At 39.8% G+C, this 12,853-nt stretch overlaps 1 protein-coding gene across 3 annotated transcripts in view; it reads right to left on the bottom strand.

Annotated features, from left to right (window-relative positions):
• TPP2 (tripeptidyl peptidase 2) overlaps positions 1 to 12,853 on the bottom strand; it is a 51,839-nt gene that overhangs the window by 27,939 nt on the left and 11,047 nt on the right. For all 3 annotated transcript variants that reach the window (XR_015744439.1, XM_026708343.2, XM_026708342.2), the window contains exons 5-9: positions 11,374 to 11,498; positions 7,627 to 7,790; positions 3,205 to 3,359; positions 1,282 to 1,358; positions 662 to 789 (exon numbers count right to left, since the gene is read on the bottom strand). Coding sequence is in view for 2 of the 3 variants with exons in the window: in XM_026708343.2 (XP_026564128.1) it covers positions 662 to 789; positions 1,282 to 1,358; positions 3,205 to 3,359; positions 7,627 to 7,790; positions 11,374 to 11,498 (649 nt within the window). In the remaining variant the exon portion in view is untranslated. The remainder of the gene's footprint in view (positions 1 to 661; positions 790 to 1,281; positions 1,359 to 3,204; positions 3,360 to 7,626; positions 7,791 to 11,373; positions 11,499 to 12,853) is intronic.

The raw sequence follows: 12,853 nt of genomic DNA, 5'->3' as shown, positions 1-12,853 counted from the left end.
TTGCAGGCATTCTAACTTTGCACAGTCTGGAGTTTGATTCTGACAGGCTTATCCTTCCAAAGTCGGTAAAATGAGGACCCAGATTGTTGGGGGAAAAATGCTGATATTGTAAATCGCTTAGAGAGTGCTGTAAATTGAGTGGTATATAACCGTGATAGCGAACCTATGGCACACGTGCCACAGGTGGCATGCAGAGCCATTTGTGCAGGCTCGCAAACCCCAGGCAAACTTACCTCACTTTGCATGCACGCACCTCCCAGCTGATTTTCGGGCCTTTTTTGGCCTCTCAAAGGCTTGAGGGAACCCTCTGCAGCCTTTGGAGGCTGAAAAATAGGCCTGTTTCATCACTTCCTGTATTTCCGGAAATACCGGAAGTGACAAAATGGTCCCATTTTTTGGCCTGCAAAGGCTGCAGAGGCTTCCCTCAAGCCGCTGGGAGGCTGGAAATCAGCTGGTAGGAGCAGTGCAGGTAAGGGTGTGGTGGGGGGATCAAGCATGCATTCGCAGGGGGCGGGGGGAGCCCTCATGCATTGCCTTCTGGTGTTGGTACGCGAGCGCAAAAGTGTGTGCACAATTTTTGGCACAGGAGCCCAAAAGGGTTAGCCACCACTGGTATATAAGTTGAAGTGGTATTGCTATTGCTATAATTGTGAATACTTGCCAATCACACTAGATGTAGTTCCCCCTGGGCATCCAACAGTAGACAAACAGGGACCATTGTTCCCAGCGCTTGAAACATAAATTACATTGTGTTTCCATACTGCTTCATTAATAACTTCACACATTCTCCTAAAAGAGACAAAAAACATCACAAACTGAGAAAGGGCTTTTTCACTTACTTCACTTCTTTTTTCATTTATGTCAGAGATAACCTTTATTGTATAGATTCCTACAAGCTGCATCTACTCATGCTATCACCACCTTTCTGGATTGCCTTCCTCTTGGCACACAAAGCATCGATCGGCATCAGTACATTACACAAAATGAATAAAGCTTCCCATGAAAAAGTGGAAAGGGAGATGGAATCTGCCCATTTGGCCTACCACAACCACACTTTCCTGCTATTCCCTATTAGGAATTTATTGCTGAAATTCCCTACTGTGGCATTGGCTCTCTACAGTCATTCCAACTGTCTATGATTTTTAGGATATGAACACAGAATACTTCAGTAATTCATAACACAACAGTTCTATTCTTGATTAATTCATTATTTTAAATTAAATGAGTTTGCCACTGCTGGCACAGAGCAAAGTAATACTCATAAATATATAATCTCCTTACCCAGCATTTGGCCAGTGAGTGGCCTCCCCATAACTGTAGTTGACAAGGTCACATTTATATTTTATTGTTTCTATCATCTGTCAAAGTAAAAAAAAAAAAAAGTTTAAGGCTCAAAGCACTGCATAAACAAGATCTTTTATTTGTAGCTAATTGTTATTTTAATCAGAAGCAAAAAATAAAATTTTAGAAAGTAATAGACCTCTTGCATTTCCTATTATAGTTACAAGAACACAATTTAAAGCTCTGCCCATCATAAAAGCAATCTGATAGTAAACAAAGTGGATTTGCAAAAAGAAAACTCAGCTCCTTCAAAATTCACTTATAAAATGATGGTCATTCCTTAGTTTAGTTTCTATAAATTTCATTCCAACAGTTATTCTTTCAACTTAGTTTTTCACATTATCTTTTTTTTAAAATTGTGCTATTGCAGCTGCACTTCTGACATTTCATCCTAGCATTATGAAAATATACCATGGGAGCTTTGCAAATAATTGACAACTCTCAAGAAGCACTGCCCTACACGACACTGCAACTTCAGACTAAACTAAACTGTGAGGCTAGACTTTCCTATGTAATTCTCTTGTTTTGTTAAAATTATTAACATATTATTTTAGTTTTATTTTATCTTATCTTATTCCATAGTGAAAAAGTATTCAGGCAAGAAAAACTGAATGCACCAGTACAGAATAGGTAGTAGTTCGCTCAATAGTGGCAAGACAGATTTTAGAGTCCTAGTGGACAGTCACCTAAATATGAACCAGCAGTGTGCTGCAGTTGCCAACAAAAAAGTCAATGCAGTCTTAGGCTGCATTAACAAAGGAATAGAATCAAGATCATGTGAAGTGTTAGTACCACTTTATAATGCCTTGGTAAGACCACAATTGGAATACTGCATCCAGTTTTGGTTGTCACAATATAAAAAAAGATGTTGAGACTCTAGAAAGAGTGCAAAGAGCAGCAAAGCTGATTAGGGGACCGGAGGCTAAAACATACGAATAAAGGTTGCAGGAATGGTCTAGTTTAATGAAAAGAAGGACTAGGGGTGAGATGATAGCAGTGTTCCAATATTTTAGGGACTGCCACAAAAAAGAGGGGGTCAACCTATTCTCCAAAGCACCTGAAGGCAGGACAAAAAAGCAATGGATGGAACTAATCAAGGAGAGAAGCAACCTAGAACTAAGGAGACATTTCCTGATGGTTAAAACAATTAATCAGTGGAACAACTTGCCTCCAGAAGCTGTAGGCGCTCCAACACTGGAGGTTTTTAAGAAGAGATTGGACAACCATTTGTCTGAAATATTATAGGGTTTCCTGCTTGAGCAAGAGGTTGGTCTAGAAGACCTCCAAGCTCCCTTCCAACTCTGTTATTGCATTCTGTTATTCTTCGTTTTTATTAAATAAAAATAATATGATTGCATGATTGCAGCCTAACTAGAAAAAGGAAGACAAAAAATAGTTACACCCACAGAATTTCCAACCAAATATGTATCCAATGCTCTTACCTCAGGCAAAATACTGGAAGTTTCAGCCAGAAGTGCACATCCTTCCTAATTGTCAAAGAACTATTGCTATGGCCTTGTCTTTAGGTGAATATGCAGAAGTTTCATATGAGGCTAGACCGAGCATGTGTAAATAATAAATTTACCCTCATCATATTGACTTGAGAAAATCTGGCATGCCAGGATGAACTACTTGGCCCTCCTATACTTCTCAACCATTCATTTGCTAATATAGCAACTACAGAAAAACACTGTTGTGTATATTTAGTGCCAACTCTGAAAGCATTCTAAGAAAGGCATTTATTCATATTTCAGAAGAGACAGCAAGGAAGCCCAAGAACATTTTAGGGTACTATTCAGGAAACATAAATAAAGGCATGGTTTATGATTAGATTTTCTGTGAAATGATTTTGCCAATACTTACTGCTCTTATAAGACCAGTCCCGGTTTCCATAGTGCTTAATCTTGTATCACCAACCTTAATAGCAAGTATTTGTGCACCAGGGGCTATACCATTTCTATCTGGCTCTTCAGGAAAATACCCAGCAGCTATACTAGCAACATGTGTTCCGTGTGCACCTGAAAAAAAGGTGAATTCACTTTAAAAAAAAACATACAGTTATGTGTACTGTTATGAAAAGTGGTTATTCATGAGATCCATAACTTGCCACATTTCATACCTGTCCACTCAGTTTGCATCAATTGTGACTGATAGGGCGATACATTTATTAGATTAAAGTAAAATGAATATTACATCAACTGCCACTTTCTACTCAGCATCACTGCTCTTTTTTGCTGATGGGAGGTCTCCAGGATGGTAGTAAGAGTGCCATAAAGGTAGTCATATACCTTTCCTTGGGAAATCATCACTAAACCCAGAAATTCTGGCTAATCATTGATTAGTCTCCGATCCTCTCATTCTCTGAGGCTATATTGATGATGCTTATGGATAACCTCTGAAGAGACCAAAAGAGATGACTGCAACCCTTCTAATATTATTTGATTTCTCATAATATCCTTTTCCACTGCCTCCACAGGTTGGGCTAGAGAGATTGGAACTTTGAGCTCTCTGTTGTGGGATGCCTCCCAGCTTTCCCATATTTAATATATACATTAATTGTAGATAAATCATCAACCAATGTGGATTAAGTATCATCAGAATGCAGATAAGACCCAATTTTACATCTGAACCTCAAGGCAGCAAGTTGTCATCAAAGGGTCATCCTGGTGCCCATTAGGGTTTAGATTAGGGGTGTCCAACCTTGGCAACTTTAAGACTTGTGGACTTCAACTCCCAGAATTCCTCAGCCAGCAGCTGGCTGAGGAATTCTGGGAGTTGAAGTCCACAAGTCTTAAAGTTGCCAAGGTTGGACACCCCTGGTTTAGATGTTCTGAAGCCCAGCAAGATGGGATGGCTTTAGTTTCAAAGGCCATTCAATTCCATGAAGATTTTCACCTACAGTTCTATTTTAAAAAATTGTCAACCCTTTTGAATTTTCAGTATTTCTGCATAAATATGACCTAAACCATGATCTATTCTCCACACAAGGTCTAGACCTAGATAAAAAAAAAGGGCCTGGACTAAACAAATGACAGCCAATCAAACAAGGAGGTAGAGAGGGATGGAAGTAAGAAAAACTCAGATACAAGCTAGGACCATGATGGCGAACCTTTTCCACGTTACTTGCCAAAAGTGTGCGCGTGCATGCCTGCACCCATGATGCAAGGCGTGCCTGACTCCCCCTGCCCCTGCATCCACCTGTGTGCCCACTGCACGCGTTTGCGCATGCATGGGCAACCCCCCCCACTGCATGCCTCTGAGCACGCAACCTCCCCCGCACACCTCTGGGTTCGCATCTCTCCCTGAGCTTGCATGGCAGATACCCAACAATCAGCTGGCTGGCGGGCGGTGCGTGTGCATGCGCAGTGGGGCTCTTCCAGGCGACCTCTCACGTGCCAGCAGAAATGGCTCTGTGTGCCACTTCTGGCACACGTGCCATAGGTTCGCTATCATGGAGCTAGGAGATGTAGGAAGCATAGCCAGGGTCAGCTATAAAGAACTCATATGCCTATACAACAATGCTCAAAATATGGGGAACTAATAGGGTGAACTTGTACAAGACAGTAAGTATGATACCGAAACTTGGTGGGATGGAACCCATGACTGAAATGTAATAATGGACGGACATAAACTGTTCAAAAGAAACAAGATCTAACAAAAGGGAGATGGAGCTGCATTATATGTAAATCACTACATCTCTACAGAAATGCATAAAAGCAAGAATGAAAACCTCCTTGAAGGCATAGGGATTCACACTTGAGAGAAAAATATAACAACATTGCTATAAGTGTATACTACAGGCCACACAACGAAGCAGAAATAATAGATGAACTTTTTGCTAATCAGTTAACAAATGTATGTAAAAAACACACCACAGAAATGGGGGACTTTAACTAGTCTGACATCAATTGGGAGACAAACTCTGCATCAAGTGGGAAATTAAACAGGTTCCTGACAACTTTGTCATCCAAAAGATAGAGGGGACTAGAGGGACAACTATACTGGACCCAATTCTTACTAACAGAGAAGAAATTATAGAGGGGGTTGAAGCAGGGGTGGGTTTCTACCGGTTCTGTCCACCTCTGTAGAACCGGTTGCTCCGAAGAGCAGCTGCTGTTGTAGCCCACCCACCCGCCCGGGCTCTTACCTGAGCTTTATTTCCTGCTTTTTCAACTGCAGCTGCTTTGCACAACACAGCTGCAGTTGAAAAAGCAGGAAAAAAGGGCTTTTCTAACCTCTGCGCACTTGCACGCAGCACTGCTCAGCTGTCTGGGCAGCTCAGCAGGTTGTAAATTGCACTCGTGCGATGCTAATAGACAGAATCAGTAGTTATACCAGTCAGATCCCATCTCTGGGTTGAAGTTGCAGTAATTTTGTGGGGAGAGTGATCATGTTATATTAGAATTCAACGTAATACGGACACAAACAATAGAACATAATCAAAACCAGTGGCTTCAACTTTAAAAGAGCTGATTTTAATGAACTCAGAGAGAGCTTGGGAAGGATTCCATGGTTGAAAATCTTTAAAGAGGAAAACAACTCAAGAAGGTTGGGAAACTCTGAAAAATATGATTATAAAAGCCCAGTTCAACACAATACCACTGAAAAAGAAAAATAAGAAATCCAAGAAGAAACTGCCATGGTTGCACAAAGAAGTCTGTGATCAACTGAAAGACAAAAAGGATAACTATAAAAAAATGGAAAGAGGGATACATAAGTAGAACACCCACATACAGCTCAAATCTGCAAAAATGAAGGTAGGAAAGCTAAAGCTCAGAATGAATTAAGACTTGCAGTGGAGGTCAAAAATAATAAAACATGTTTCTTTCAGGATATAAAAGAAAGAAAAAAGTCAAAAAAACCATCAGTCCACTAAGGGAGAAGATCGCAAGGAAGTGACAGGCAGCAGCAGGGAGAAAGCAAAGCTGCTTAATTCTTTGTTTGCATCTGTCTTCACATAAAAAGAAAAAAGAGCTCAACCTAACAAAAACAGAACCTTAAAAGACATAAATAGGGAATTTGAATTAAAATAGGCAAGAAAATGGTAAGAGAACACCTGTCCACCCCAGAGAAGTTCAAATCACTTAAATATGAGCCAGCAGTGTGCTGCATCCACAAAAAAAGCCAACACAATCCTAGGCTGCATTAACTGAGAGATAGAATCAAGATCTCATGAAGTGTTAGTACCATTTTAAAGGCCTTGGCAAAACCACACTTGGAATACCGAATCCAGGTTTTGTCACTACAATGTAAGAAATATGTTGTGTCTCTGGAAAGAGCGCAGAGAAGAGCAACAAAGATGATTACGGGGAAGGGGGCTAAAACATATGAACAACAGTTTAGGAATTGAGTATGTCTAGTCTAGTGAAAAACAGGATTAGGGACAACATGATAGGAATGTTCCAGCATTTGAGGGGCTGCCATAAAGAAGAGGGGGGCTCAACCTATTTTCCAAAGCACCAGAAGGTAAAACAAGAATAAGTGGTTGGAAACTAACCAAGGAGAGAAACAACCTAGAACTATCAGTAAGGAGAAATTTCCTGATTGTGAGAACAATAAACCAGTGGAGTGGCTTGCCTTCAGAAGTTGTGAGTGTCCCATCACTAGAGGCTTTTAAAAAGAGACTGGCAACCATTTATCTGAAATGGTAAGGGACTAGAAGACCTTCAAGGCCCCGTCCAACTCTATTATTCTGTTAATTTAAACATTATATAGAAATTTATTGAACATTCATCTGCTAATCTATAAATCTGGGTTACACAGTCCTTCCAATATGGTTTCACTCTTTATTTTTGAATGGTATTTCTATCAGTGAAAAAAACTGATCAATCAAGGTTTAATATTGATCTTTTAAAAATGGATTTATTCCAAGCATGGTAATACATTATTGTACTATTTTCTCTTTCTGGTTTTTTTTTCTTATGTTTGTATTTCTCTTTTAATGATCAGTTTCTTTAAAAAAAGCTTATAAATACAACTACATAATGCTAATAATTATGAAATTATATAGTACATTATGTATTATATATACTGCATATTACATATCCTTACTGTATATTACATATCTTTTATGCAACCCAAGCAAACGGTCATTAAACTAATGTTTTCAATCTTCCTAGATACTTATCCTATGATTAAAACATTGCTATACTGTAAATTCGTAACTGTATTTTGCTGTTATCAAATATTCATTTGCCATTAAAAGTTAAGACAACAGAGTTTTCTTTCAGATTAAGACAAACTACATATTTAGTACATAAATTTTAGAATTTTGTAAAGTCTTACCTCCACTTGTCACAATTGAAAGCAAATTGCCTTCATCATAAATATTGACAGAGTAATTTAACATTTCTGATGTTCCGATAGATCCATATTCTCGACCTTCCTTGTAGTTCCGCAGATCAGGGCAATTACAAAGGTCACCAGTTTCAGTGGAATCTAAGCAAGCTCTGTGGAGAAGAGAGTGCATAAAGAGAGATTGATTCTAAGTTCTCCTTTCCTCTGAATTATTGTTTGCCATTTAGTCACAACAGCAATTGCTAATGTGATCCTGCTCACAATTTTAAGCCTCGCGATCTGACTAAATTCAAAGCTGACTTTAGCCGTGCAAACAAAAACTGCTTTTTTAAAAACATGAGTATACTCCCAATCTGTAACAATCCCTCATACAATTAGGCTCAGATTTGAATTAGCAAATACACTAAATCAAATTTTAGATTTTATTTTCCTTCAATTGCTTTCAAGGTAGAATAATTTCATTATGCAACTTTATCATTACTTTCATTATTACTATATAATAATTGTCTAGACTCTAGAGCAAGATATAATTTATTGACCACCCACAGAAGTAATAGAATTTACTAATTTTAATGAGAATATATAGTTTCAGTGAGATCCTCAAAGTAAACAAAATCTATATAATGCCTTTATTACCAGATCATGACACCTACTGGATATGACCCAATGCAAAACCCAATGCATTGGGTTAACCCAATGCAAAAAAAACCCAAACAAACCCTAATAGCCAATTCTGCAGGGAATGATTAAATTAATCCTAAACATAGCTCTTTATACATAGCTCTTTATGGGCTACATGGATTCAAATAAGAACTACAAATGAATAATTAACAGAACTTTAGGCTTCATTGTACTTTATAAGCAGTGGTGGGCTGCTACCGGCTTGGAGCGGTAGTTCCGGTGAGCAGTTGGCCCCATCCTCCTACCCCTGCCCTTTCTTGTAATGTATTTCCCTGTTTTTTAACTCAGCTATATTCGCGCAGCACAGCAGATTGCCCTGCCTCAGCTGTTCTCCACACTGCACCGCGCCTCAGCTGTTTTACTCACCAGCGCTGACATAGAAGGTAAGTTTTTAAGCTTAAAATGGGTGGTTTTTGAACACTGCACGTGCTCACCCAGCAATTGTTAAACTGCTTGCAGCCCCCCCACTGTTTATAAGTAAATCCTGTTTACATTACAAAATAAATAAAGGCCTAATAACGTTTTAATTTTTTTGGTGGAGTTTTTTAAAAAAGGGCCATAAATGCAAGTGGGGGAAAAAAGCTTCTTTTAAAGTAAGAGCATGTTTTGTTTACTTTTCTAAAAGGTTTTTTTGTAATTGAATTTTTGAAATAACCCTGGAATACAGGAAGAACAACCTTTTAGAACCATACGTCAGTTTTGCTTTTTCTAAAAGTTAAGACAAGTAGTTTGGCTAATTTTAACCAGAAAAGATGAACATACACACTCACTTGCAAAATGTAACAACCGATAACACAGTGTGGAAGGTGCAGAGGAACCATTTTTGTGTTCTGTGATAACTATACAAAGGGGCTGTTATTATTAGAGAATAGAGTTGGAAGGGACTTTGGATGTCTCAGTCTCAAGCTGCCAGCCTGGGTCTCTGGATAACTAAAAGATACGAAGCTGGGAAGTGGGTCGGGCAGGGCGGATTGCACTGGGTTGATGGTTCGAAGAGCTGCAAGGTGTGATGGCATTTTTCTCCACATACACAAAACAAAACTGAGCCATGCAGACATCTGAGTAATATACTGGAAGGCATCAATACCCAGAATCTCAGTCTCTCCTCAGCAATGTCTCCCTGTCGCCACTTTCTACTGCTGATTCAAAGTCCTTAACGCAGTGGCTGGATTAATGGACTTTCTCATTCAAAAATCCCAACAGGGCAAAAATTCCTTGCCTGCAACAATTTCCTTTTGATATGACAATGTAACCTAAGATAGTATTACATTTATTTAGAAGCATATTATAAAAACAGCAAATAATCTAAGAGACTAATACGCGACTTACACTGTAACTAAGCAACAGGGCTCATCACACACAAAAACTGAAATGGAAACTCTTTACCCTCTTTAAATAAGGGTGTTCAGAATATTATGCGGTCTGGGACAAATGGTACAATTGGCTAAAAAGCAGAAATAAGGATTAATGTATATCAGTGGTGGCTAATCTTTTTGGGCTCCCGTGCCAAAAATTGCTGAAAACAGGCACTTCAGGAAAGCCCGTTTTTCGGCCTCACAAGGCTGCAGAGCCTTCCCTCAAGTCTCAGGGAGGCTGGAAATGGCCTCAAATGGGCCGAAAATCAGCTGGGAGGCGCACGCATGCGCAGTCCAGGTAAGTTTGGCTGGGGCTCGCGTGCCTGCACGAATGCCACCTTTGGCATGCATGCCATAGGTTTGCCATCACAGATGTATATGAATGTGGAGATGCTTATATATGTAACAGCGGTGCCACAGTGCTGTCAAAAATGTTAAAGATGTGTGTAAATTGAAAAAGCCCAATATAAACAAACAAACAAACAAACAAATAAATAAATGTGTTCATAGAGGTAAAATTCAGGAAAAGCTGTCAGTCCATTATTTGATCAGTAAATTACCATCAATACATGAAACCTAACTAGCTTCGATTTCCTACACTGAGAACAGGAAAGCAACATGAGACACAAATGGCTCACTATCTTCCACTTCCAAAGAGCAAACAGTTGTTCCTAATTTTCATAAGCATGAAAACAGAACAGAAAGGACCAAATGGAAAGTCTTTATTCTGGTTCCAAGCAAAATATCCATATCTGGCTGCATCTTCTGGCACACCTCTTTTTTGTGTGTGTATTTGGCTTAGAATAATATTTATTTAGTTTCCAATTTAATTTATATCCTCACTTTCTCAATCTCAAATACAGGAAGTTGGGCAACAAATGGTTTTGGATTACCATGCTTTCTGTTCTGCTGCAAGGTTGTGCACCAATGGTAGCCTACTGTCACTTTACTTCTTAGAAGTCTTATGTAAGAAAAAAGGACCTTCATTTGATATTTTTTTTCATCTTGCTAAGATCTACAGGACAGAAAGAACCCAGACACAAATGACAACAGCACCCTTCTGGAAGGCATTTTCTTAGTTCTGTCTCATTCACTGAAGGAGTCTATGGATTAGAACCGTGATGGCGAACCTATGGCACGCGAGCCACAGGCAAACTTACCTCACTGCGCATGCGTGTGCCTCACAGCTGATTTTTCTGCTGGTTTCAGGCCTTTTTCGGCCTCCCAGAGGCTTGAAAAAAGCCTCTGCAAGGCTTTTCAGGACAAATAGGCCTGTTTCGTTATTTCCTATAGTACAGGAAGTGACGAAATGGGCATAGTATTCATCCTGAAATGCCTTGCAGAAGCTTTTTCCAAGCCTCTGAGAGGCCGAAAAGTCAGCTGTGAGGTGCAGTGCACGTAAGGGGGTGGCAGGAGTGTGTGTGGGGTGCGCATTCATTCTGGGTATGGGCACGTGAGTCCGCGCGTGCTAATGTGTATGCAATTTTTAGCACAGGAGTCCAAAAAGATCAGCCAACATTGGATTAGAATGCCATCTTCCGCTTAATTGCCAGACACCGGAGCAACAAATGTATTACGGTAAAGGTGAAAGTTACACCACCCTTATTTTTTCTTTAGCTCTCTCTCTTCTTTTTTTTTTTTACAGTTAGAGTCTAATTAAAAAATGAATTGGTATTTTTAATATAAGGAAAAAAAATACCTCCAAGTTTCACCATCGTGCCACACCAAGCAGTCATACACAGGGCCAGGATCATTATATTTTTTCTCAAAAGAGTTTAGCAGTTCCACTCGACTCTGAAGCTCTTCCTTCATTAATTTGTTTTCCTGGAAAATAAAGTGTCTCGTGAAAAAGCATGCTAAAGTGGACACCCCCACTACAGAGAAAAAAAATGATACGCGCCTCTCTCATTGCAACAAAAATTACAGCGCAGTAGCGTTATACTGCACCCAATAGCAATTCGCCCATTACTTATCTGCATCAATTGGAATGTTCATTTGACTCTCCATTCCTGCTGCCTGAAATCATCTGCTCATTAACAGGCAGGTTTACATACATTAGAGGTCTGCAACAGTCATGAAAATATACCATATCTTTCAGACTATATGACGCACGTTAGCTTTTGAGGAGGAAAACAAGGAAAACAAATCTGCCTCTGCCTCCGCCTCCCAGCATCCATCCGGTATTCATCTGGCTAGCGTCCTTGCAGCAAAGAGCCTGGTCATCTTCAGCACATTATCGCAGCCACAGCATGTTGCTCATCAGGGCTGATTGGATTTACCTCCCGGCATACTGCTGATTAGCTGTTCTAGGTGGCGGAGATTGCCACGGCCTGTTTGCCGGCAAATGGGCAGCAGTGATCCCCGCTGCCTAGAACAGCTAATTGGCGCTGTACCAACACACACATATCACCATAATATTCCCTCTATAACAAAGGTCTCATTCTCGCAGCCCGCGGGCCAATTGAGGCCCGCAGGACGATATCCTGTAGCCTCCACCGTGATATGAAAGTATAATATTAGTGTATAATATAAAGTATAATATAAAGTATATTATGTGGCCCAGCCTCACTCAGACTCTGCCTCCAGTGGCCCCCAGGTAAATTGTGTTTGAGAACCCTGCTCTATAAGATGCAGACATTTTCACCCATTGTTTTATAGTTACTGGACCCAGTTAAGATATATATACAGTATTTATTGCTTATGCCATATACACTATGTGCCTCATGCAGAAGCTACCTTTGCCCAAACTTGTCTTTCTTATGAACATTGAATCAGATATTTTACTTACTCTGATATAAGCAACTCATATTTCAATATTTTGCTGTATGTTAATTGGGATAATTACAGGTTGCAATCGACTTACAACAGTTCATTTGGTGACAACGGCAGTGAAAAAAGTGACTTATGACCGTTTTTCACACTTATGACCATTGCAGCATCCCCGTGGTCTCGTGATCGAAATTCAGAGGCTTGGCAACTGACTCATATTTATGACGTTTGCAGTGCCCCGGGGTTATGTGATCCCCTTTTGCGACCTTCTGACAAGCCAAGTCAGTGGGGAAGCCAGATTTCACTTAACTGTGTTCCTAATTTAACAACTGCAGTGGTGCGTTTAACAAATGTAGCAGGAAAAGTCAAAAAAGGGGGCAAAACTCCCTTAACACATTTCTCACTGAGCA

This window comes from Pseudonaja textilis, chromosome 8 (assembly GCF_049901715.1).
Source record: "Pseudonaja textilis isolate UNSWEBS1 chromosome 8, rPseTex1.2, whole genome shotgun sequence".
Lineage (NCBI taxonomy): Eukaryota > Metazoa > Chordata > Lepidosauria > Squamata > Elapidae > Pseudonaja > Pseudonaja textilis.
This window is presented reverse-complemented; position numbering and strand designations above follow the sequence as displayed.